The sequence below is a fragment of the Lissotriton helveticus genome, chromosome 2_1, assembly GCF_964261635.1.
Source record: "Lissotriton helveticus chromosome 2_1, aLisHel1.1, whole genome shotgun sequence".
Classification (NCBI taxonomy): Eukaryota; Metazoa; Chordata; class Amphibia; order Caudata; family Salamandridae; genus Lissotriton; species Lissotriton helveticus.
The window spans coordinates 1,741,605,686-1,741,633,325 of NC_136059.1; the positions used below are offsets into that span (position 1 = coordinate 1,741,605,686).

The 27,640-nt window shown below is 44.6% G+C and overlaps 1 protein-coding gene across 2 annotated transcripts in view; it reads left to right on the top strand.

Annotated features, from left to right (window-relative positions):
- SVEP1 (sushi, von Willebrand factor type A, EGF and pentraxin domain containing 1) overlaps window positions 1–27,640 on the top strand; it is a 1,097,507-nt gene that overhangs the window by 609,802 nt on the left and 460,065 nt on the right. For both annotated transcript variants that reach the window (XM_078676696.1, XM_078676697.1), the window contains exon 18: window positions 19,388–19,549. In XM_078676696.1, coding sequence (XP_078532822.1) covers window positions 19,388–19,549 — 162 coding nt within the window. The remainder of the gene's footprint in view (window positions 1–19,387; window positions 19,550–27,640) is intronic.

Genomic DNA, 27,640 nt, shown 5'->3' on the forward strand with positions numbered 1-27,640 from the left:
TTGAAATTCTGGCCAACTGGGGAGGGAAGGGACGACCATCTGGGGGTCTCTTGATCTGGGTGGCGTCTCACCTTGGTTGTAGGGCATCGCTCTGTGAAACCAACTCAGCGGACTTCCAGTGCTTTGTTTTGGAATGGCCACATGGTGAAAGTATAGCACTGGTCAACGTATATTCAAGAGCGGTAGAGATAGCAGGTACCTCGAGAACAATTGAGGATCTAGCATTTTTCCTCGATTCCGCCAGCCTATGCTCCACACTTATAGTGGGGGGAGACTTCAACACCCAATATGAGCCTCTTCCGGATCATCTACTGGGTGTCACAAGCGAAGAGGATGATCTCTGGGGGATCCCCACTTTGGTGGCTCCATCCGTAAAAGCTTGGTCACCTATCGCCACCCAAATAACCTCTCTAACGCTCCGTCACTCGCTTAGGGCTTGTAACGGTCGAACTGAAGGAGATATTCCACCAAAATGTACCATCAATAGCCCAGGTTACGAGTCACGAATAGATTACGTCATGGTTTCGGTGAAGGATTGGGATAAAGTGGAGGACTTTAGGGTAGTCGCCAGGAACGATAGTGACCACAATGCACTCTCACTGAGACTTGCGGTCCAGGGACTGTCCATTGGTATGGAAGAAGAAAACGCAGCACCCCCAGCTCCCCTGGTCTTAAATAGCAATAGACGTAGAATTAAATGGTTGAAACTCCTAGAGAACCCAATTAACATCCAAAGGTTGTATGCAGCAGTGGTCCTCGCGCTAGAGAAGGTTGAGGCTCTCACCCCGCAGTCAGCTCTAGAAGAAGCCGAGGTATTTAATACCACCCAAACCACTTCGGCTGAGCTCTCTGGACTCGGGGTTATCCATTCTGAGTTATGCTCTAACCTAATAGAAGTATTGAACCCGGTGGCCAGGACGAAGAAATCCAGGAAGAAAAGAGCCTCGTGGTTCAATGCTTTCTGCAGGAGAGCAAAGGCCGCCCTATTAGAGTCACTTAAAACAAGGGATAGTCCAACAAAGATCAGGGAAAAACGCCTAGCTTATAAGGCCACCTTACGCACTGCTAAAATAGAGTGGGATGAGGAAAATTGGTTAGAAATGACTGCTGCCCTCGCAATCCGAGATAGCCGAAAATTCTGGCAAATTGTCAAGCACGGATCAGCTGAACCCCTAGTTGCAGTTGAGGCAAATATAGCACCCACTGTTTGGGAGGATCATTTCAAAAACTTGTATAGATCATATAACCCGGACCAACTGGCGACTCCACTGGAGCTCACTATGGGCCAAGTTACTGAAAGTGTAGCTCCCATGGATGGATTCACTGTGGAGGAAGTTACCAAGGCCATCTCGGGGCTGGCCCCTGAATAGGCGCCAGGCCTCGATAGGCTTCCAGGAGACCTATACAAGCACGAAGTCAAAATCTGGGCCCCATATCTTAGGGTGCTGTACAATGCAATTCTGAATGGCATGGCGATCCCCCCCACTTGGCTGGGGGCAGAGATAGTACCTATCTTCAAAAAGGGTTCTCCTCTGCTCCCGGTCAATTACAGGCCAATAAGCCTGATAGACGTTTCGCAAAAGCTATTCGCCAGTTGGATCGTCTGTTGGAATGGACGATGGAATACGACATACTGAGTCCTTTCCAAGCAGGCTTTAGAGAGAAGGTCTCAACGATAGATCAGGTCTTTCGGCTTGCCCTCATTCACTGGAAAACGGTACAGTTGGGGGGTGGCAGCCTCTACACTGTATTTGTGGACCTGAGGGCGGCCTTCAACCTGGTCCCTCGTAGAAAACTCTGGGAGGTGCTGGCCAAATTGGGGGTCCCTAGGGGCCTGTTGGAGATGATTATTCACCTCCACACTGCCAACTTTGCGCAGGTAAGGTGCGGCAAGGAGGGTGCCCTATCGAATAGGTTCCCCGTTGACAGGGGGGTAAGGCAGGGTTGTGTGCTTGCACCAACCCTGTTTTGCCTCTATGTCAACGGGGTTATCGCCCACCTGAATGGGGTGGTCAACTCTGATGCCCCCAAGCTGGCGGGAACTAGAGTGCCGGCGATCATGTTCGCCGATGACACTCTACTGTTGTCAAAGTCTACAATGGGCATCCAGCGAGTACTCGACGGCTTTGTGGGTTTTTGCGGGGAATACGGTCTAGAAATTAACATCCTAAAGACCAAATTTATGGTATTTAATCCCCCCCCAAAGATCCGTTTTACCCCTAGTATTGGACAAAGCAGACTGGAAAGGGTGAGAACCTTTGAGTACCTGGGAATTACCTTAAATGAGAGAATGTCCTGGTGTACCCATCAAGAGAAAGCACTCCTCAAACGGACTCATTTTTCGTGTGGTACCATTAAGCTCGTGTGCAATAATAAGTCATCCATCCGTCCTGTTGGTCCACCTTTACAGATTTACAGGGCACAGGCTAGGGGGGCTGCCTTGTATGGTTGTGAGCTTTGGGGCCATGTATCCTCTCAGGATTTGATGAAAGAGGAGAACAGGTTCATTCGGAGGATTGTAGCCCTTCCCCCTAGTACCCCTCTTGTCCCCTTAAGGCTAGATCTTGGATTGCGACCCCTTGACGAAGAACTGGCTTTTAGACCGTTGGCATACTGGCGTAGGTTATGGTCAGTCCCGGAACTGATCAGCTACAGACAAGGACTTCAGGAGGTGCTCGCAATGCCCAATGCGGGGGAAATTAAATGGTTGAAATTTATTAAAACCGAGTTGGAGGGTTCTCTTGAAATTGTGGCCTGACCCCCTATCCACCTGCCCACTTTTCCCCAAAAAGACACTGGCAAAGGTATATTATGATAGCAAACTAATGGCACTGCACCGTCGCCAAAATCATGGGACATTAACAGAGACATTTTTATGCACTAAGGACATCTACAGTTTTGAGCCAATGTTAGATAACTTATATCCCTCCTTGCTTAGGAAACTCTACCTACAATGGAGACATGGGTCCCTCCCACTACGAGTATTTACAAGTAAGTGGAGCGAACATGTAAACAGTGTTTGTCCAGCATGCAAACTGACTGATGAGTCCGAGCTCCATATAATCTTTTTTTGCCCAGTATACCATGAGATACGTAAGAAATGGATCGTCCCTTTGTGTCGAAACCTGGGATTTGTAGATTGTCTAGCCGCTTTTAGAGTTCTTAAAACAGACTTGTCGAAACACATTGTATTCACAGTAGCCAAGTACTTAGGTGCCGTGTGGTTTCTGAGGACAAAATGCACTAAGGCCGTCCAGTGACCATAACATATATAATGTGATGAAATTCCTTGAAATGTATTGAATGGATTTGTAAAGTATCATTATGTTTTAACTGTTTTAATGGAATATTGTATCGTCTTTTATGGTGAAAAAATTTTACCAAAATAAAGAATAAAGAAAGAGAGAGGGTATTAAAAAAGAGCTCAAAATATTTGGTCTGTCATTTTAAATTTGGGAAAGTAAACGTAAAACTGCTGTGTTAAACTACAGCCATCGGGTTTTCATTTAGAATGAAATAGTACATTCAGTTACACTGACGGAAAATCTGAGTTCACGAGCATTCAGTGCTTAATTTGAGCCGGTGGTGTCTGGTGCTCGGCACTGGCTCTTAATTGTCAGCAATGGCACTTATGACAGCCTGCCACAAGGTGGCAATGTCTACCTAATTTAGAGATGACCACAACAGCAGTTAATTTTTAATGCTATATTCATTAAAAATTACTATTACCTGCGACCCAAGCCATTCTTATAGCTTTGGGGGTCTGAAATAGTCCGAAATGTCACACTTGTATGAGTGTGACGGTTAGTAGTTGTGTTGTTACTGTCATTGGCAGCATAGCAGGGCAGTGGCCTCCTGACGAGAGCCCTGACACTTATTTTATGTTGCAAATTAAGCACTGCCAACATTATACAAGTAAAACTGTGTGCTACATTTATTAACTAAATGACAGGAAAGCCTTGAAACAAAGAAGGAATTAGGTCTATGTAAATGACACAGAGGTCTAGCGACAGAAGGGATTCATGCCTGACTCTTTGGGGCCTATTCACAAAAGTATATTGAAGTGTGCGAAGCATACTTTTTGTACTCACAAAGGCTAGCCACAAATATCTGGCCAGAGAAGTCAGCATGCGCCTATCTTTTATGTGTAGAGTTCTTCGCCATAAGTGCAAACATCTCTGCACACAGAGATATATACTTTTTGTAGCAAATGCGTGTGAAACAAAAGGGGAGTTGTTTGAGGACTGGGAAATATCCACTACTAAATGGATGGGGCTATGGGAAATTCAAGGTGGGGCTTAGGGAAAGACATAAAAATGCAGAAACACACCCACTAAAGAATAAGACAAGTGCTGCTGACAAAAGTTATATCTATATTTACTACAGTGGTACTGCTGACAAAACATGCTCATATTTATTCCAGCCAAGCCTTGGAGTAAGTCGCGCAGTACACATGGCCAATCATTGGTACTGCAACATACTCTCATGGAAATTGGTGGAGGCAAAAAATAATTGTCACCATGCAGGAAAAAATTATAAATATATTACAAATATTTTTTATTGTTTAAAAATGAATTATTACAATTTATTCATTTTTATGTTTTAATTAAAATTTGAAAAACAAAAATAGAAGACATTTTAACTACAACCTAAAACATGCATTCCTACAATGCTTCAAACCTAGGCAACATGCATGCTACTGTAAGAGCGATGGAGTGAATACTCAGGCCTCTGCCACACCCATTTAACATGAGAAACTCGGATCAACATCAACCAGTCACACACAGCCCACCCACATAGGAAAGGGAAGCAAATACAATTGTTTTCACAATGCTGGTGGATATCTTTCTAGCTGTGTCCCTCATTTTCATGAACTTTGGCGATTAGGTAGGATTTGATAGGAGAGAGAAAATTTACAGGCAGAGGATCAACATCTTTGGCATGTTCAGGTAAGCAGTTATTGCTAGATTCAGCTTTTCTCCTGATGTGATCCTTGACCTGATTGCAGACTGGGTACAGGAACTCAATTCACCTATCACCTGCTCCCAGACAATACCCTCATATGTTCAAGTAATGGTTGCCCTCGATTCTCCAGCCACTGGTTCTTGATAGAGGGGCAGTGAAGCCACTGCGGTCATCTCAAAGGCAAGCCCTTCATGATGGTTGCAACAGGTACTGAGAGAAATCACCAGCCAAGTGCACCAGTTTATTGCCTTGCCACAGTCAAATGTACTCCTGCTGTAATTGTTGCTAACAGAGTAATATATATGGGTACTGTATGTTGGAATGGTAGAGTGTGTTGTGGACAATTTTAGAAGCTTTGTATCTGGGTGGGGGTGTAGGAGAGTATGTATGGGGTGTATGAGGGTCATGTGTGCTATGTCTGCCTTTCTGTGAATAGTGGGGAGTGGGCAGTGATACAAGAACTAGTTGCCAGAGAGGGGTATTCATTTCCTACCTGGCCTTACATGTGGATTCCCTGAAATAGGCAGGCTGTGTACCAGGTCAGAGTCTGTAGTAGCGAGGACATGCTCTTTGAGGGGCTGAAGGTAACATTCACATGTGGGTTTCTGTTTTGTCTCGAGTCTGAGTGTTAGCTTGGAATGAAACAACTTTCTCTTTCTTGGAGCTGTCTTTCCCGAAGGAACAAAAGCACTAGATTATCAGCAAGGCCTGGGGTAGGTCACTCGTAACAAAAGTCACTGCTAGGTCAAGAGAACACCATGACAATTAACGCCCTATAGTAGAACATTAATGAAGAGGTTGATTGATTGGGTGTGAGGAATGGTAAAAGTATGGAAAGGAAGAAGTACAATGCTTTCCATAGCTTTAGGAATCACTGGTAGGTTTATTGAATGAACTTATGAATACACAGTTCTGGTATGTGCATTTTAAAATCATTCGCATATTACAGGAGTTTTGTTTAAAAGTAAAAACATGCAAATCACTAAACCTGTAATAGAAATAGACCATCCTAAGTCATTGAAATAAAATCATATTAAACAGAGCCATACTTAAGGTTGATAAACATTTGATAATGCTCACCAACGATGCAAATAGCAGATGGCTCAGAAATATGGTCTAATCACATATGCTGTACCGTCTGGAAGGCCTCTGCTGGCTAGTATATTGGCTTTTGAAATATAACAACAAAAGACTTATTACTCCGCCTTGTGTAGATGAGTAGTTATGTACAGGAACTGTGCTACGGTGGTGGCCGTTCTGATTTTGTCCCTTTGAAGCAGTTAAATATGGCAACATATACTGACGTGCACCCTGCCGTGAGAATCATGAGCTTTGAATACTTAGCCTTAAGATCTTACAACTCATTATTAACTCTGTTCCTCTTATTTTCCCCTTCTATCGTTATTTAAAATCAACTTGAGTCACCTCAATAGGTGACATGATTTATTATTTCAGGCCAATGGATGTTATGTTGTTATGTTATGTTATTCGGGTTTGTAAAGCGCACAGATACTCAATAGAGTGTCCTGGCGCTAAGGCAATGTGAGACCGACCAGAGCACCTAGGTTAGCTGTTAAAGAGCCAGGTCTTTAGTTTCCTCATGAAGATGTCCAGGTTGTGTGCTAGACGAATATCTAATGGAAGTTTGTTCCAGTACAGTCGACCTAGATAGGAAAAGGACCACCCGCCTATTCTAAGGCTGTTAATGCGGGGCACTCTTGCAAGGTGCGCAGAGAAAGAGCACAGGGTGTGTGTTAGAATGTATTTGCTGATCGTATCTCTCTGAGATAGGACGCGCTGTATCATGCATGGCCTTATGCATTAGGACCATAGCCTTACTATAGAGAGACAGCGGAGGGCCCTCAAATGAGGGGTCAGGTAAGACCTAGGTGGAAGTCTGAGTAGCTGCCTCACCGCCGAATTCTGCACCAACTGAAGTCTGTTGAGAAGATAATCAAGGAGACCGAGAAAAAGAGCATTCCCATAGTTCAGTCTCGTTATGATCATGGCCTGCATCACCTTTCTAACAGCAAACACTGATAGAAGAGGTAAGAATTTGTTCAACATGCTGAAGCAGGAGCCAACAAGAGCTTGAATCTGAGGTTAGAATGAATGGAAGCTGTCAATTTTGACCCCTAAATTCTTCACACAGTTTTGGGGGAAGCCAGGGTGCGGCATATCACTCAGCCAGCAGGTTTCCTCTATATTGTGAGGTACATTTCCGAAAGTCACAATCTCAGTTTTATCCATATTGCACCAGCCAGTGAAACACCTTGGTGAGACACCAAGAGATAAGCGTCCTACCTTAGTCCTTTTCCTACTCACAAGCAAAAAAAAGCTGTGTGTCACCCGCGTAAGAGATGACTTTTGCACCTAGGGACTGATCCCTATCTTATAAAGGAACTCAAGCAACTTAAAGTGGGGCATGGTGTAAAAAAATGCTGCCGTAAGGTCCAAAAGTATTAGAATGGCTTTGCCCCCGGTATCTAGCGTGTTCCGCACATATTCAACCAATTCAAAAAGTACAGTCTGTGCTAAAATAAGGGTGAAAACTTTACTGGCTGGGGTGAAGTATTTTATTATCTTCCAAATAGTATGAAAGTTGGTAATTGACTTCTTTCTCTAGAATCTTCAAAAGGGCAGGAAGAAGGGAAATGGGCCTATAATTTACCACTTGGTTGGGATCCGGTGCCGTTTTTTTCAGCAGCAGAAGCACTTTTGACTTTTTCTAGGCTAGTAGGACCACACCTGTAGCCAACAATGTGTTAAATATGTTGTTCGCTGTAGAATTAATAGAATGGGCCCCCATCGTTAGCACAGTAGTTGGGGCAAGGGGCATCTGACCACAATTTTTTTTTTTTTTTTAAATTACACTGCATTTGAATTTGATGTGGCTGTGATTATTTCATATTTGTTATACGCCGCACTTTACTTTTAATCCCAGGTCTGAGAGTGGTACCTTAATTGAGGCAAATGTTCCTCGGCCATGGAGAAGGTTCCTCGTTTGGGAAGTGGGGGCTCTAACTTTCTCCTCTTCCGAGCTGAGACGTTTGTGAGGCACCATCTTGGTTGGTGCGCTCTCTAGTCGTCCTGCCCTCATTTGGAATAGCAACCTACTAATCAAGTTTTCATGTATTTATGAAGTTATTTTCCATCTCTAACTTAATCTATCACAGACCCAAGATCTGATTAAGAACGAAACATGAGGTACAGCAAGATATGTTTGTCCACTAGTGGGGAGGGACACTGAGCCTCATTCCAATAAAATCCTACTTGAGGGCCACTGTCCATGTCAGTGACAATCTTCTATTGGCTTCGATGGCTGTCTCACGCTAGTATATATAGATTTGTATTAAGGCACCCTAAAAATACAGGTGATGAAAAAGGGTGCAGGTTCTGAATATTGAAACAAAAACATGAAATGGTTGCAATATTTTGTTCAAAATATTGAAACCCAACATTTCGACAAATATATTTGTATAGCTTTTCTGTACCTAACTCCAAATATATGTACTTTGAGTATATATATATATTTTCAAGGCTCAAAGGTATTGGAGTTAAGAATAGTAAATCTGCAACTCTCTCTGTGCATGTACCTCTTTCTATTGTAGGTTTCGATATTTTAGTCACAATATTTGACCACTCGATATTCCTGCTTTTATATGCCACATTACTATCATAAAAATGGAGGGGCTTGACTTTATACTTGAGTGCAGTCTATGAATCATCCATCGCTTGCCCATCTTGTATTCTTCAAAATCTTTGAAGGGCTCCAGCCACCCTCATGGTTTATCATTGACCAAGGGAAACAATGCTTTCATAAATCAGAGTCATAGATGGGACTAATGTACAGATAGATCTTTTCTCACTGTAATTAGATTTTATTTAAATACAAGGAAAATGTAAATGCAGACATTCTAAATGGAGCAACTTTGTTTTGTATCCCGTTTGTTGTCATAAAATATTTCTGATTAAGTCTCCCTGGTTGTGCCAGTAAACAAAGTTAAAATCATGAGGTTACTTCTAGTGGAACACTTATTCCGAAATTTATTTGCGTTGAAGCTGATTTTCCCAGGGTTAGAATTCTAATCTTTTGAGAAAAAGTTTGGAAAAGATTTTAGACTCAATCAATCAGGTATTTATAAAGCACGGCAAATCACCCATGAGGGTCTTGAGCTGCTGGAACTGTTTGATCAATCAAACATCCAGCTCTTGAGTTCCTTTCTGAATTGCTGGAGCAACAAAGTGGCCCTGAGGTGCACGGGAAGATTCCAAGACTTGACTTCAAGGTGCCAGAAGGAGCGTCCTCCGCTGTTGGCTTGGCAGATCCGTGGGGTGTCTGAGATGGAGAGGGAAGTTGATTGAAGGTGTCTGGTCGGTTGATAGAAGGTCTGGCATTTATTGATGTATGCTCATCTTTCGTTGTGCAGGGCCTTGTAGACGTGGATCAGCATCTTGGACAAGCATCTCTTCTGATTTGGGAGAAAGTACATTTTCTTGAGATTGGGCATTTTTGGGAGGTCATGTATGAATCTTGCCACTGAGTTCTGGATTGTCTGGACTCTTTTTAGAGGTGTGCAGTTATTCATACATAGAGTGTGTTCCCGTAGTGAAGTCAGCTAGTGATGAGGGCCTGCATGACGGTCTTTCTGGTGTTGACTGGGAGCCACCTCAAGATCTTATGGAGCATGCGAAGGGTGTGGAAGCAGGCGGATAAGACTGTGTTGACTTGTTTCTTCATGGATAACTTGTTATCCAGGATGATCCTGAGGTTCTGGGAGTGGTCTGGTGGGGTAGGGGGTGTGCCAAACTCCGCAGGCTACCATGTGTTGGTAGTTCCATAGCGTGGTGTTGTTCCCAAAGATGAGGACTTCCATCTTGTCTGTGTTGAGTTTCAGATATTAATCCTTCATCCAGTTCCTGGCGTTCATGATGCATCTGTGGAAGTCAGCTTTTTTGGTGGAGGGGTCTTTGGACAGTGGGAGGATGCTCTGTGTGTCATCAGCGTAGAAGATGATGTTGAGTCTGTGTGATCTGATAGTGTTGCACAGGGGAGTCATGTTGGTGCTGAAGAGGGTGGGGCTGAGCGACGATCCTTGAGGGGCTCAGCTGATGGTCTTCTTCCGGCTCGTAGGTGATCAGTGGGAAACTTATACTTTGTGTTCTGCCGGTGAAGTATGAAGCAATCCATTTGAGGGTGTTTCCTTGGCTCCCAATGTGGTGTAGTCTTTTGATCAGGATGTGTTGAGTCCTGCGATGTGGGTGGGTTCAGTGACGAGCTGATTGAGGATTATGTTGCTCATGCTGTCCAGGAGGTCTGTGGTGTTGGTGTAGCTGGAGTCGTAGAGGTAGCATTCACTAGTACAATCATGCATTAGCTGCATGGTTGATTAATAGGATGTCATTTATGAATGAGCTTAAGTAGTGCTCCCTTCCAAGATGAGGGGATGGTACAAGCTTATTGTTGGTATAATAGAGAGATGTAAAGATTATGGCCGAGCTTGAAATGAAAAGAGAATATCTATGTATGATTTCCATGTTTCATAATTAATGTAGACATCTTGGGCTTTCTTGTGGTATTTGTGCCATATACACTACTCCTTACCAAAATCTATGCGTCATTAATTCTTACTGCTTCAATATGCTTCAAATAGGCCAATCTTTTCAATATATTTTTGATTATATTTAGTGGCTGCAATGTCCTTTTCATATCTTTATCAACTGGTTTGAACTATTTCTATTAACTTCCTTGAGTAGTCTCCTGACTAGGTTACTAAAATTAGGCTTAGGGCTTGGTTTAAGGTTTGACTGAGTGGGAGGTCTGCCCCAGATCAGCAGTCCTCCTGCCCAACCAAAGCTGTGTTACCACAGCACCATTTGGAGGCGGGAAGATCATTGGGGTGTGGTCAGCAGATCTTCAGTTGGCTCCGCTGATGGTAACCCCTGAACCGGCAGTCAATCCACCACAGGACCACTAGATCATATTGAAGAATGCCCAGTCCTGTTTACGGTGGAGAGACATCCCTGAATTTCCTTGCTCATGTTCCTAATGCAAGGCAGGAAAAATGTAGAATGGCCTGATGCACACTGAGAAAATCAGGGACATTTGTTCTTTTACAAAAATACAAACTCCCATTTTGGAAGCTTGTTTTGTCAGTGGAAAAGTATTTGCTGATTGGGTCTCGTTAGTTTGGTTACTTTCGGCAAACCTACAGTGGTGTGAGAGGAGCCACTGCAGCTTTTGCCCTTTTCACAGCACAGAGATTCCCACAAGGTAGGCGGGGATCGCTAAGCAGCGTAGATGAGTGTACCGTCCATCAGGGTCTAAATGGCCCCCTTAGTCTAAAAAATAATGCCTCCAAAAGACTTTGCCTTTATCTTGTTTGCCTGCTTACCTGAAAAATCTGCCTACTTGAGTGTATTTAGATGCTACCAGATAAGCAGGCCTACACATGCACAGCTTCCTAGAGTCAATGTTATTCTTAGCTATTCAGCACACTCACAAAAGTTGGGGGCTAGCCCACAATGAATTAAGACATAGTCTTAGAGTGTTGTTTCACTCCAGTTGTCTGCCCTTTTGTATTTCACATATATAATATCTTAGTCACTTTATTGTCAGTCTCTATCCCATATTGTTGGGTAAGTGGTATTCAATTTTTTTAACACTATTCGAAAATCCTTGCATTGGTGACAATTGTCCAAAGATTTGTGGAGCGCCGTATTCGCGTCACCAGCAAGTTGCACAACCTTATGAACAGAATACGTGTGACACCAATTTATTCCAAAGTGATCCATTTTAATCCAATTGTTAATCAATTTTTTCAAAACTTTATTAACACTTGATCAATTCACATCAAAAGCTGATGAGATTCCAACCTTTTTCAATGCACATGAATTGCCCATACAGGCCTATTCACTGGCAAAGCGAATACTCAGTTCATCCAAGACATCACATCACTTCCACCCTATGCATTTCGGGCTAATGAGCCCATCCTCAGGGGTATCTACAATAGTAAAGTAAACATCAGCTCTACACATTGAAAATTGGCCATTTACGCCAAGGAATACTCTAAGACCATGGGTCTTATCTAGAGTTTGGTTGAGAGGGTACTCCAAGAATTGAGGTGCTGGCCAATTACATCAGCTCACTAAAGACATAGGGCTGTTAAAAATCCAAATGCTATCTAAAAAGTGCAAGAGTACTTATTGAGAAATCCCATTTAGTGCACGGAGTAGTGTGAGGTCCAGTAGTTCTTTTTGAAGCACTTGGGCTCCAGACCCCAGCAGACTTTGCCCAAACGGACTACCCTCACCCCTGATGACACCCTCAGAATAATAAAAAGCATCCACTCTGGAGCCCCATCCGATCCCTGCCCTCACCACATCTTCAGCAGGGCCGGTACCTTCATCGCACCCGAACTCTGCCTCACCATTAACTGCTCCATCAAGTCTTCCACCTTCCCGGAAGACTGGAATCACACAGAGATCAACCACCTGCTGAAGATACCCTCTGCCGACCTGACTGACCTCAAGAACTACTCTGAGTTCATTGAGACAAACCACATCCTGGACCTCTCCCAATCAGGCTTCAGAAGCAACCACAGCACAGAGAATGCTCTCCTCGCTGCTACAGATGACATTCGCACCTTCTTCAACTGAGGCGAAACTCAATCAATCATGGCATTTGTATAGCGCGATACTCACCCGGGAGGGTCACAAGGCGCTGGGGTGGGGGGGGATACGTTACTGCACGAACAGCCAGGTCTTGAGTTGCTTCCTGAAGGAAAGGTGGTCCTGGGTCAGCCGAAGGTGGATGGGGAGGGAGTTCCAGGTCTTTGCTGCCAGGTAGGAGAAAGATCTTCCTCTGGCGGTGGCTCTGCGGATGCGTGGGACGGCGGCGAGGGCGAGGCTGGTCGATCGCAGCTGGCGGGTGGGCGTGTAGAAGGTCAGGCGGTCGTTGAGGTACTTGGGGCCCAGGTCGTGGAGAGCCTTGTGTGCGTGGGTGAGGAGCCTGAACGTGATCCTCTTGCTGACGGGAAGCCAGTGCAGGTCTCTCAGGTGGCCGGAGATGTGGCCGTGTCGGGGGATGTCCAGGACGAGTCGTGCGGAGGCGTTCTGGATGCGTTGGAGTCTTTTCTGCAGTTTGGCTGTGGTTCTGGCGTAGAGGGTGTTCCCGTAGTCCAGTCGGCTGGTGACGAGTGCCTGGGTGACCGTCTTCCTGGTCTCGGTGGGGATCCAGCGGAAGATCTTACCGAGCATGCGCAGGGTGCTGAAACACGATGAGGAGATGGCGTTGACTTGTCTGGTCATCGAGAGGGAGGAGTCCAGGATGAAGCCCAGGTTGCATGCGTGGTCCGTTGGCTTGGGAGTGGAGCCCAGGGCAGGGGGCCACAGGAGTCGTCACAGGCGGAGGGCGATGATCCCAGAATGAGGACTTCCGTCTTGTCTGTGTTCAGTTTCAGGCGGCTGTTCTTCATCCATTCGGCGACGTCTTTCATCCCTTTGTGTAGGCTGGTTCTGGCGGTGGCGGGGTCGTTGGTGAGGGAGTGGATCAGCTGCGTGTCGTCAGGGTAGGAGATGATGTTGAGGTTGTGTTGGCGTGCGATGGCTGCGAGAGGGCTCATGTAGACGTTCAAGAGGGTTGGGCTGAGTGATGATCCTTGTGGTACGCCGCAAATGACCTCGGTGGCCTCGGATCTGAACTGGGGAGGCGGACTCTCTGGGTTCTTCCGGCGAGGAACGAGATGATCCACTCCAGTGCCTTCTCTTGGATTCCTATGTTGCTGAGGGGCTGTACTAGGGTGCGGTGGCAGACAGTGTCGAACGCTGTGGAGAGGTCCAGGAGGATGAGGGCTGCTGTTTCCCCGTTATCGAGCAGGGATCTGATGTCATCGGTGGCTGCGATCAGGGCGGTCTCGATGATGTGGTTGGCTCGGAAACCGGACTGCGAGGGGGCGAGGGATCCATTCGTCTCAAGGAAGGCGGCGAGCTGTCTGTTGACGGTCTTCTCAATGACTTTGGCAGGAAAAGGGAGGAGCGAGATGGGGCGGAATTCTTGAGGTCGGTGGGGTCCGCTGTTGGTTTCTTCAGGAGGGCGCTGAGCTCGGCGTGCTTCCAGCTCTCCGGGAAGGTGGCGGTGTGGAAGGAGGTGTTGATGATGTCCTGTAGATGGGGTGCGATGATGGAGTCGGCCTTGTTGAAGACGTGGTGGGGGTAAGGGTCGGTAGGTGATCCGGAGTGGATGGTGTTCATCGTGCGGGTGGTGTCTTCGAGGCTGACCGGGGTCCAGGTGCAGAGGGTGGTGGTGGGGGGGCGTTGGTTCGATAGTTGGGTGCGTGGTTGGTGTGCCGAAGCTGTTGTGTATGTCGATGATCTTGCGGTGGAAGAACGAGGTGAGTGAGTCGCAGAGGTCTTGCGAAGGAGTGATGTTGTTGTTTCCGGCGCTGGGGATGGAGAGCTCTTTGATGATGCTGAAGAGTTCCTTGCTGTTGTGGGCGTTGTTGTCCAGTCGTTCTTTGAATGCTGTCTTCTTGGTGGTGCGGATCAGCTGGTGGTGCTTGCGGGTGGCGTGCTTGAGGGCGGTCATGTTGTCTGTGGTCTGGTCGTGGCGCCAGGCTTTCTCGAGGGTGCGGCAATTCTTCTTAGAGTCCTTGAGTTCGTCAGTGAACCAGGGGGTTTTCTTGCTGCCGGGTCTGTTGGGAGGGTTCTTTAATGGTACGAGGTCGTCGGCGCAGGCGGTCAGCCACTGTGTGAGGTTGCTGGCTGCTTCCTTGGGGTCCGTTGCGCCGGCGGGCGGGTTCTGGCTGAGGGAGGTGGTGAGCTGCTCGGTGGTGATCTTGCTCCAGCTCCGGTGAGGCCCCTGTTGTGGGTGGTGGAGGGTCGTGTTTCTCTTGAAGCTGAAGTGGACGCAGCAGTGATCGGTCCAGTGCAGTCCAGTGGAGTGGCTGAAGGAGATGTGCTTGCTGGCGGAGAAGACGGGGTCAAGCGTGTGGCCGGCGTAGTGAGTGGGGGTGTTCAAAAGTTGCTTGAGTCCGAGGTTGACGAGGTTGTCCAGCAGGGTGGTGGTGTTTCTGTCGTTGTTGTTCTCCAGGTGGAAGTTGAGGTCCCCTAGGAGGATGTAGTCCGTGGAGGAGAGGACGTGCGGGCTGATGAAGTCTGCGATGTCTTTACTGAATTGTGTGCGTGGTCCCGGGGGTTGGTAGATGAGGGTGCCTCTGAGGGTCGTCTTGGGGTCGGTGTGTATCTGGAAGTGGAGGTGTTCGGCGGCGGTGAGGATGTCATAGCAGTTGGTCGAGATGCGGACGGTGTTCCTATGTACAATGGCGATACCTCCTCCGGTCTGGTTGACGCGGTCTCTCTGGATGATCTTGGATCCGTCTGGGATGGCTATGGCAATGTCGGGCGCTGAGGAGGCGTTCATCCAGGTTTCTGTGAGGAAGGCGACGTCTGGTGCTGTTGTGTCGAGCAGGTTCCATAGTTCGACAGCGTGTCTGTGGACGGAGTGGGTGTTGAGCAGGATGCACTTAAGGTGGTTGTTGCTGCTGCCCTCATTCTCCTGGACCTCTCAGCCACCTTCGACATCGACTCCACAACAACGGCATCCACGACAAACCCCCAGAATGAGTCTGCTCCTTCCTCACCGGCCAAACAGAGAGAGACAGACTTCCACTGTTTAACTCAGAATCCACAGAGATCAGCTGCAGGGTGCCTCTGGGATCCTCCCTAAGCCCCACCCTTTTCAACATCTACACGGTCCAGCTTGCAGCCCTCTTCAGAAGCCACAGACTCAACATCATCTCCTATGCCGATGACACCCTGCTAATTCTGCCCCTCACAGATGAAACCACAGACACCACGAGCAACTTCCAACAGGGGATGAATGCATTCACAACCTGGATGAAGGACGGCTGCCTCAAGCTTAACGCAGACAAGACCGAAGTCCTCATCTGGGCTCCACCCCCTCCACCTGGGATGCCTCCTGGTAGCCAGAAGTGCGTGGAATCCCCCACAACCACGTACCATGCACAAAACATTATCCTCATATTTGACTACTCACTCTCAATAAACCACCAAAGCAACACAGTTTTGTCTTCCTGCTTCCATACACTCCACCTGCTTTGTAAGATCTTCAAGTGGATCCCCACCGAGTCCATGAAAATGGTCACCCATATGCTCAGCAGCAGCAGATTCGACTACGTCAAAGCACTCTGAGCCTGCACCACCCAGAAACACCAAAGGAAATGGCAGAGCATCCAGAACACCTCCACCAGACTGATCCTGAACAAACCATGCCGCGGCCACATCACCGGCCACCTGAGAGACCTTCCCTGGCTACCCATCAACAAAAGAATTACCTTCAAGCTCCTCATGCATGCACACAAAGCCCTCCACAATACTGGACCTGCATACCTCAACCACTGCCTCTTCATCTACACTACCCCACAAGACACCTACTACGCTCCACCCAACTGGCCTTGGCCACCATCCCACGGATCCTCAAGACCATGTCCGGAGGAAGACCCTTCTCCTACGTCACTGCGGAGGCCTGGAACTCCCTACCCCTGCACCTCAGGCAATCTCCATCACTGCCACAATTCAGAAAGGACCACAAGACCTGGCTCTTGACTGATCCACAGATCCTTCCCAACCCCTCCCCCACTTAGCTCCATAACACCCTCACAGGTGAGCAGTCGCGCTTTATAAGAATCCTGAATAATTGATTGTTAACAAATACATTGCTAAAATGTGTAGAGTAGGCTATTGTCCTGAAATTTGAGCTTTGCTCGCCATTAAGCACATTTTGCCAGCACAACTTCTGTTGTGATAAACCTGGCAGAAATTCTGTGGAGAAAAACTGCAATATCTTTTGTTTTGAAGCTTGTAGCTGGGGAAAATTATTATTGCAATGTGAGTCCTCATTCCGAAGCGTGGAACTCAGAATGGGTATGTAATGCAACACCTTATAAACCCCATACCACAGCTGTATTTACTAAGTGTGGCTCATTTTATTTTTAAAGTATTAATTTTAAGAACTAACAAACATGCACTGTTACTTTTCGAACAGCTATTTTCATCTTTTTGAAAAACTATTTTTTGCACCTCACTCCTTTCCAGGGTAAGCTTACTGCAGTTGTGTCCCAGGTATAATACCTCAGGGAACTCGAAAGCCCCACATACCCGTTACTTCATCTGGGTGACTTGCTGCAGCACAATGCTGTGTGCAATGCTTAATGTGAGCAGGTGGTTGCCGGTGCTGGGGACCACTGACGCGCATTTTTTGGGACCGGCACGTATTTTCCTTCATCAGATATTGACAAGTAGCAAAAGATTGAAAAACACACAGATGGGGAAGAAGTGGACGAGAAAGATGGAAAAACTTGCATTGAGGTAGAAAGCAGCGACTGGCAACAGTGCAATAAATGGGCAGCAGTGTCCGGTAGTGGACTAAAGAGGCCCGAGGTGAATTCAAGACTAAGCAGTGTTAGTATTCAGCACACCGATTTTTAAGAACATCACTCGCTGAATCAGAGCTTTGGGCACCCACTCCCATTCTTTTACATGACTGAGGGGCAGATGTATCAACATCCTGATTTGCTAATCTAAAATAGCGATTTTTTAGAAATCGCTATTTGAGATTTGCAAATAGGGATGTATGTAGAAGATCGCAATTTTGTTGAGATTTCTTAAAATTCCTTAATTGCGATTAGCAAATTGCGAATCCCAATTAAGGAATAATTTCCCATTCATTTCTAAGGGCCAGGAGGCCCATAGGAATAAATGGGAAGTTATTCTCAATTTGCGATTCGCAATTTGAGAATCGCAAATTGAGAATAATTTCAAGGGTGCAAGGATGTCATAAGGACACCCTGATGCCCCCCTGAAATGAACATGTGTGCGCATATGGCACACATACATGCCCTAAGGGCATGTATGTGCGCCATATGGCACCTTCACAAATGATAAAAAGTGCATTTGTGAAAGAAATCGCAAATTACCACCAACTTGAAGTTGGTGGTAATTTGCAATTTCTTAATGAGAAATCGCACAACTTAGGTGCTTAGCATAGCATAGCATAGCATAGCATAGCATTTAAGGAATTGCAATTTGCGATTCCTTAAATGCTGACGCAAAATTAAGGAATCCCAAATTTTGCGATTCCTTCATTTTGCGATGCGATTTTCATCATACATCACATTTTCTGTTTTTTTAGTCGCTGCTTTTTTGCGAATTGCAGCATTTGCGACTAAAAAAAGGGATGATACATATGCCCCTGAGTGCCTAGGAAAAATTGCAATTTGTTATGAGAGATGAGGCAGCCGCGTGATTTGGGATTCCTCTCAAATCTGGGCAGCCAGTCTCTCCGTTGCTGCTGACTGCCATGTTCCGTTCCCAGGTGCCACTTTCTTAGCTTCCTTTGGTTAAAACAGAGGTCTACGGTCTGGATGAGACTCTCGCCAACAGACCTCCCTATGCACAGAATTGAGAGAAAGTGATATTCCTGTTCTACCTCTCTGGCCATTTCCCAGGCCAATCTTGCCTGTTCACCCACACAACCAGTTGTTAACAGGAGATATCCAGGATCATCCAGAGTCTCCTGCTCCTGGCGTATCAATAGTACCCCAAACCAGTGGGGCCACCAATACATTCTTAGGGTAACAGGGGCTCCACTACAGGACAGAATGGCCTTTACATCTGTAGATACCACTTCAGCTGTAGATATGAAAAGAAGCACACAAGCGGCTTTTCCCGGGATGTACAAGCTTTAGGCGCTCACAAAAGAGGCATCTATCCTGGCGTTGCACGAGCCCGCGTCTCTATTGTTGATATCAGGGACAGTATCGACTATAATGTCGAAATGATGGGCAAGAATAATTGAATGCATGTTCTTTATTGCCCACAAATTTATATTAGAATAATATATCAATGTTGCCTTCTAGATAAAGGATGTTTTTCAGGTGCATAACCAGTGTTGTTTACTTGTGCAATGTTATACAGCCATTGCTGTCTAGTGACTTTAATTTCCCAAGCATTGGCCTTTTAAAATATAGACAATCTGAGAAGGAGTGTAAAAATCAATGATTAAAAGTAGAAGAACAATAGTAATTAAACAATTGTGACACTCAGCTACAACATGTCACACATGCCTGTTTTGATTGAGACCTGGTGGAAAAAAGCACACGATGCCAATTAGGCAAGCGATAATGAGGTACGGGAAGTGCAGAGGACTATCCTAGGATCCAGCCTGCACATTCTTGCCAAGCAAGCCACAGACCGGTAAAACTGTTCATTCCTGATTGATAACTTGGCCAAAACGTGTTAAAAACTTTAGACAAGCTAATTGATGCTGGCCAGGTTACTCGATGCTTAAAACTACAGTGCTGACATTTGTTGTTGATTTGGTTTCGTTTCACTTGCTTTCTAGCTCAGTGCAAGCCAGGAACATTTTCTTCCAATGGTCTTGAGACATGCGAGTCTTGTCCACTTGGCTCATTCCAGCCAGCCTCTGGCTCCAGAAACTGTGAAGCCTGTCCAAAAAGGATGTCGACCGTGAAAAGGGGAGCTATTGACGAATCTGAATGTGGAGGTTGGTCATTTTATGCTACTAATGTAACACCGTGGAATGGAATTTGAAAGAATTGCTACTTTTATTATTATTTTAAGTGCGTGGGAACTTTTGAAACTGTAATGCTGTCATACAATGATTTTTTTGGAGGTCACACACACTTAAAAAAATGCAGAATGGTTTGCAACGGCCGCCTACTAGACTCATGTTACAATGAATATTAGGTGCAGCTCTGTCAGTGGATGTAGCACGAATGCACAAATCAGATGGACATGGTTGTTGGACAGGTAGAGAGTCAACAGTGAAATGGAATAGTTATGTTCGTACGGAATTAAACGTATGCTAGGATCTGGGAAGACACTAACACATGGGCAAAAATATGTTTTAGACTTTCTGCAAAGAGCTACATAGACTGTGAACAGTTCTCTAAGGCACCTGGATACAGGGAGGGACAAAAAACTGCACCAGCAGGATACAGATTGAAACTAGAAATAGACATACATGAACACTGGTACAGGTAGACATGGACACTGGAACCACCAAGACACAGACACTGTTGTAGGGACATATACATACACAGTGATAGTGAAGAAAGAAAGACAGACAGTAGACAGTTGGGCTGGAAGAGATGTAAACTGAGCCAGGGAGACACGTGGAAACGGAAATACACAGACATAAGCACTGGTACAGGTAGACATGGACACGGGAATGCCAATACACAGACATTGTGATATGGAGACACATGCAATAAAAGGGAGAGACGTATGAAAAGGCGTTATCCAGACAGCTAACATCCCCAGCAGCACAGCCCACTTCTAGGTGAGGTAATTAATCCAATAAACCAAAATAACTTCCTCCAATGAGTTACATTTTTAGTGTGACTTCATAGTCAGGGTATCCTATTCATTTCAAGGGAAACATATCATCTGTAACGTAGATATATGAATACATTGCAATCATCCAAATTGTTGATCAGCCAGCGTTACCCCATCTGCACGCAGAACTTTTTCAAACTTTCACTTTATGAATTACATATTTTATTACAGGTGAGCATCTAACAAACACTTCATAAAAGGGAGAGGCACATACAAGGTGATAGGGACAAAGACATAAGTGCCATAAAGAACATATACTGTGAACAAATACATTTTCTGCCCAATAACAATGTTATTTGGAACAAGTTGACCGATTAACATAGACTATCACATTTATTGTCACAGAGCAAAGGTCCCATTTCATTTTATTGCCAAAATAGAGGGTAACTGACTTGAGAAAACTCTGTATTATAAAGTCTAGAGTCACTTCACAGATGAACACAACTGAAACCATACTACCAATCCTTGGTTATTGCGATTTTAACTCCCTGCTTCGATTTAACCCCGTTGCTCTGTTTATGGTTATTTTTCTTTTTTATATAATTACTGCCCAAGATCTGACATAAAGCAAACATGCAGTTCATCTCATTGGAATATGCTGTTTATTATCATTGTTGAGGGAAGGGAGGGGCATTGTGACCAACTCTAGGCGTCACGCCTTGTGACTATGCATCTCTTCATACTCAAAATTACACTCTGAACATCTGAATATATAAACAAGTTATTTTAAAGTAACTGCAGTAATAAATGAAGAGTCAGACATTTATTACTACAGGGCAACGGTCAAATCTCATGTAACTATAATAGTAGAGATGAGACGGATGCTAATCATCACCTCACTGCTTCACACTGCGCGCCTATGCAATGGTATTGTGCTTTGGATCTGCTTAAATACCTGGGTTTATAACTAAGACAGAAGAAGGAACAACAATGCATTAACCATGCATAAGGACATGCAAATATCAATAGACTATAATTCACCATTTTTGAGGTAGGACACGAGGGACCATTTGTGGTATTTGCCTCAAATAAGTCCTTTCCCTTCCACATGCACAGTCATGGTAATAAAATGCATTATATACTCTGTTGACCTGCATATCAGCATATTTGGTTTATACCATGCTGTTCTTTCAGGTGCCTATACAGACCGCTTTTTAAGCTGCTCCAGAGCACAATCCCATTGCATAAGGTCACATTGTGACGGAGTGATGATCTAAGGTAAAGCCAGATCCAGAAGACCTAGAAGATGCAGCACTGCTAATGCAAAACAAGGGCTTTGACCTTTGCACTGTAGTCTTAAATGTCAGAATTTGCATTCACTACTACATCTGATCCAAATAACATGTTTTAATGGGCAACATTTATTTTCACTGGATTAGCATATATATATATATATATATATATATATATATGAAAGCTCACTCCCTCCCAGTCCTGGGAGAAAAATAAAGACAGCACACACGGGAATCTTTGCAATGGCAACTTTACTCGCACAGACGCGTTTCGGAAGCAACGCTTCCTTCCTCAATGTTAGTTACACCGTAACACGCGACTTGGCGCCATTTATTTCAAATTCAACAAACGAGCTGTATTAGCAAACACAGAGAGAGGACTGACGCGTGTGCGCCATGTTGCTAATGCATTTCATCCCGCATTAACATACTCGTATTTAAACAATACATTTTTCATTCATTAATTACCACATTTCTTACTTGTGAAAAAGCCACTCGACTTTCCAACCAGAATTTACATAATAAAATACTGCCGTGAATCGGCACATCTCCTCTCACTAATCTACCGGGAAATGGATTATAAATCTTGCCGTGGATCGGCCTAAGGCAACGCTAAGGTTGCCGTATAAATTTCCAAATACCCAATACCATCATTTTTGCCAATCACTCTCGGATGTTGCATTTTAAAATATTAACAAAAAAAGTTGCAAGATTTCACAAAAATCCTGAAAAAACAAAAGAAGTATAATACATCACAGGACATGCATCGTCCCGTGATACCAGACACTCAATGATGACTAATTGCTGAAAGACACTATTTACAAACAAGCATTGTCGTGTAGCTGTAATTCACTTTATATTTACACTGGAAATACTGTGTGGCATTGTCATTTCAACTCCCTAGATGCACAGTCAATTCCTCCCCACAATTTAATCCCCAGGGGGCTTTGGTTTGACAATCTATGATGTATCGGGATTCTAACCTGCGAAGTTTTTGCAGTTTATCCCCTCCCCTGATATTGTCTGGGATCGCATCAAGGCAAAAGTACTGTAACAGGTTCCTGTCGCTCTTGTGTTTGATCGAAAAGTGTCTGGCGACAGGGTATGTAAAATCTCTGTTTACTATCGCCCGCATATGCTCCAGAATACGTAATTTCACGGGGTTGATTGTACTGCCTATGTATCTAAGCCCACAGGGGCAGAGAAGACAATAGACCGCAAAAGGGGAGGTGCATGTGAGGAACTGATTTATTTTCTTCTTCTTTCTAGTACCACAACCCATGATTTCATAAGAGTAAACCCTTTTACTGTTGGCACAGGCTTTGCATCGGCCACAAGGAAAGTAGCCTTTCGCATCTTTTAAATTGCTCGTGCGTACCGGGACAGGTGACAGATGACTATGTACCAAGGTATCTCTCAACGAGCGTGCTCTTTTAAAGGTAATTAAGGGATTGGCAGGTATATCACTCCCTATGATGTTATCCTTTTGCAAAATATGCCAATGTCTCTTAAGGATACTCCTCAGTTGTTGGCAATCTTTGGAGTGAGGTGTAATCATCCTAAATTTCTCTATATCGGTAAAGGGTTTCTGCTTTTTAACAAACAAAGTCTGCCTGGGTTGTGTCCTTACTCTATCCAGAGTGTTCCTTAACAGTTGCCTACTGTACCCCCTCGCCTCAAATCTGTCATTGCTCTCTTGTGCGGCCAATTCGAAATCCTTGTTAGTGGAACAGTTACGTTTTAGCCGTAGAAGCTCACCATAAGGTATACTCTTGATGAGTTTCTGTGGATGATTAGATGACGCATGCAACGTACTGTTTCCCGCTGTCGGTTTCCTATAGAGGGAAGTTTGAATCATGTTGTTAATCACCTCTATTCTCAAGTCTAGGTACACTGCTTCGCTTGTCCTAATATTTCCAGTAAAGATTAGATTACAGTTGTTGTCATTCAACACCTTTACATACTGCCATGCTGTCTCTACTGAACCATTCCACACTATGCACAAATCGTCGATATAACGATACCAGCAAACGATACAGTTTGACCATTGTTCTTTCTCAGGCCCCCAGGCTTCCTGCTCCTCCCACCAGCCCACGAATAAATTCGCGTAGCTGGGGGCGAAGCAGGAACCCATGGCAGTACCAGACAACTGTCTGAACAAATCATCCTGAAAGAGAAAGATGTTATTTTCAAGACAAAATGCAACTAATTCCATCAACATAGCATTATGTTGGGCATATTTCAGCTGTCTCTTCCCTAAGAAGTACTGGATCGCCTTCATTCCCTGTGCATGCTCAATGCTGGTGTAGAGACTGGTAATGTCGAGAGTCAGCAGGCAGTATCCTGGTTGCCAAGCAATTGCCTCAATTTTCTCAATGAAATCAGCAGTGTCTCGAATATAGGACTTGAGGCCCAACACCATTTCAAATAGGTAATGATCTAAGAATTTAGATAAATTCTCACTAAGGCTACCCATAGATGAAATAATGGGACGCCCTGGTGGTTTATCCATGTTCTTGTGAACTTTGGGCAAGTAGTAAAAAGTGGGGGTAACAGGATGTATTGTTTTCAAGAAAAGATATTCTTCTGTTTCCAGCATCTGTTTATCATGCCACTTTTTCAACAGTCCGTGCAAAGTTGTGATGCTAGACTGATATCTTTGCTTAGTAGTCAATTCATAACAAGAGCCATCCTGCAATTGCCGCATAGCTTCCTGGACATAATCTTCACGCGACAAGATGACCACGTTTCCTCCTTTGTCTGAAGGTTTACAGACTATTGACGTGTCGTCAGCCAATGTTTTTATCGCGTTACGCTGTAATTCAGTTAGATTATCACGATGTCCCCCAGGTTTCCTATGTGTACGCATTCTCCTTAGATCACGGATCACTAACTCAGAGAAAGTGTCAATCATGTCGGTTTGGGTTGGAGGCACAAATTTGGACTTCAATTTCAAACCACTGACTGGGGCTTCTTGTTCGATTTCCACCGACCTTAGTCTCTGAGACAGCGTTTCAGGTTGCGCTGACGGCGCCCTCCCTGTATTTTCCAAACGTAGTTCTTCTAATAGCTCCAAAGTTGTCAATTCATTCACCTTCAATAGGTCAGTGTCTTTATAACGTGATCTAATAACTTTAGCTTCATCAGCTGTTGGTTTTGTCTTGAAGAATTTATGCAGGCGTAGTCTCCTAATGAATTGATACAAATCGATTCTAGTCTGTGTGTACTCGAGGTTACTGTCTGGACAAAAAGTTAATCCCAGTTTGAGGACTGATTCTTCTGATGGTGAAAGCATCCTCGCGGAGAGATTTATGATGGTAAGGTTATCTGTTGATTCCTCATGTCCTACCATCTTTTTCCCCTTGTGGCTCGCGTTCTGCGTGTCTGGGTCTGCCCCTGTGGGCTTAGATACATAGGCAGTACAATCAACCCCGTGAAATTACGTATTCTGGAGCATATGCGGGCGATAGTAAACAGAGATTTTACATACCCTGTCGCCAGACACTTTTCGATCAAACACAAGAGCGACAGGAACCTGTTACAGTACTTTTGCCTTGATGCGATCCCAGACAATATCAGGGGAGGGGATAAACTGCAAAAACTTCGCAGGTTAGAATCCCGATACATCATAGATTGTCAAACCAAAGCCCCCTGGGGATTAAATTGTGGGGAGGAATTGACTGTGCATCTAGGGAGTTGAAATGACAATGCCACACAGTATTTCCAGTGTAAATATAAAGTGAATTACAGCTACACGACAATGCTTGTTTGTAAATAGTGTCTTTCAGCAATTAGTCATCATTGAGTGTCTGGTATCACGGGACGATGCATGTCCTGTGATGTATTATACTTCTTTTGTTTTTTCAGGATTTTTGTGAAATCTTGCAACTTTTTTTGTTAATATTTTAAAATGCAACATCCGAGAGTGATTGGCAAAAATGATGGTATTGGGTATTTGGAAATTTATACGGCAACCTTAGCGTTGCCTTAGGCCGATCCACGGCAAGATTTATAATCCATTTCCCGGTAGATTAGTGAGAGGAGATGTGCCGATTCACGGCAGTATTTTATTATGTAAATTCTGGTTGGAAAGTCGAGTGGCTTTTTCACAAGTAAGAAATGTGGTAATTAATGAATGAAAAATGTATTGTTTAAATACGAGTATGTTAATGCGGGATGAAATGCATTAGCAACATGGCGCACACGCGTCAGTCCTCTCTCTGTGTTTGCTAATACAGCTCGTTTGTTGAATTTGAAATAAATGGCGCCAAGTCGCGTGTTACGGTGTAACTAACATTGAGGAAGGAAGCGTTGCTTCCGAAACGCGTCTGTGCGAGTAAAGTTGCCATTGCAAAGATTCCCGTGTGTGCTGTCTTTATTTTTCTCCCAGGACTGGGAGGGAGTGAGCTTTCATATTAGAAGCGCGAAGCTCTGACGCGCTGAGACGAGCACCCGCTGTAAGTGTGCACCGGACTTTGGAGCAGTGAGCTTGGATATATATATATATATACAGATATATATATATATAGATATATATATATAGATATATATATAATTTTTTATTTTACATGTTTATTTTGGGATAGTTAACTTCCAAATAATGTTTTGTTTTCATTCAGAGAAGTGTTTCTTGAAAATAGTGAAACTCTAGGCTAGACCGATCATCTGTTGTAAATCAAAGGGAGACGGTTTTGATCACATAATGAGAAAAAAAGTTTGTGATAAAACAGGCTTTGCCTTCTTAAAAAGGCTATAGAAATGAGTGCTGATTCCAATTAGAATGCATAGCTGTCAGGAATGGTTGTAAGTGATTTCATGTAAAATTGATTTCACAGAATGTCATTACTGAGAAGCCATTTCCCATAAACCGTTTAATTGAAATTTGCTGGATGAAAGGCATTTACTATACCATGGAAACCAATTCCTAGAATGTCTTTTTCTTTGAAACTTGTTTTTGCATGCTTATATTTTTGGGGTGTAAATGCAATAGTTGCAGGTCTTACTTTAATAAACAGTTTTGTTGAAGATATTTAGTTCTTTTCTTCTGGGGACATTACTTAAGGTTTATACATTTTACATTGCCAAACAATTACTTTGGGTGCTTATAATTCGCTGGCCTCCTCACCACAGCTAAACACCACCATTCCCAGACCCCCTCACAACCTCTAAAAACCATCTATCCTTGCCCCTAAAAACCTTCACCACACCTAAACTCCACCCAACTGTGACCCTAAACTCTGCCTATTCATATGCCCCAAAAACCCTTCATCACACCTACACTCCACTCAGCCCTGAACCTAAAAGCCCTTACTCCACCACAATCTGAAGCCTAAAAATAGCTCTCTACCCCTAAACTCCACCAATTCCTGAACCCTCCCAAAATATTCTATGTATAAACCCCACCCATCCCTGACTCCTCAAAACTCTCACACCCCTAAACAACACTCATGCCAGACCCCCAAGTAAACCTTACTACCCCAAACACCATCCATTCCAGACCCCTAAACATCCCTCATCACCCCATAACTCCTTCCATCCCTTATCCCTAAAGTCCTTTCTACCCTATGCTCCATCCATTGCTGAACACTATAAAAAGCCTAACCATTCTAAACTCCACTCATTCCCGAAACCCTAAAACTCTTTCTGCCCATAAACTTCAGACATCCCTGACCCCTGATACACATCACAACCCCTAAACTCCTCCATTCATGAACCCTAGAAACCCCTAGCCACCCCATAACGCTACCCATCACTGACCCTTTAAAACCCCTTACCCGTCTAAACTCCACCCATCCATGAAGCCTAAAGAGCCCTCAACCCCTCTACATCCTTTAACTCTAAAAACCCCTCACCACCTCTAAACTCCATTCATCCGTGAATCCTAAAAAGATCTCACCACCCCTAAATTCCACCCATTCCTGATTGCTACCAAAACGCTCACCACTTCTAACGTCCACCCATCCCAGAACCTAAAAAATCCCTTTTCTGCACCTGAACTCCACCCA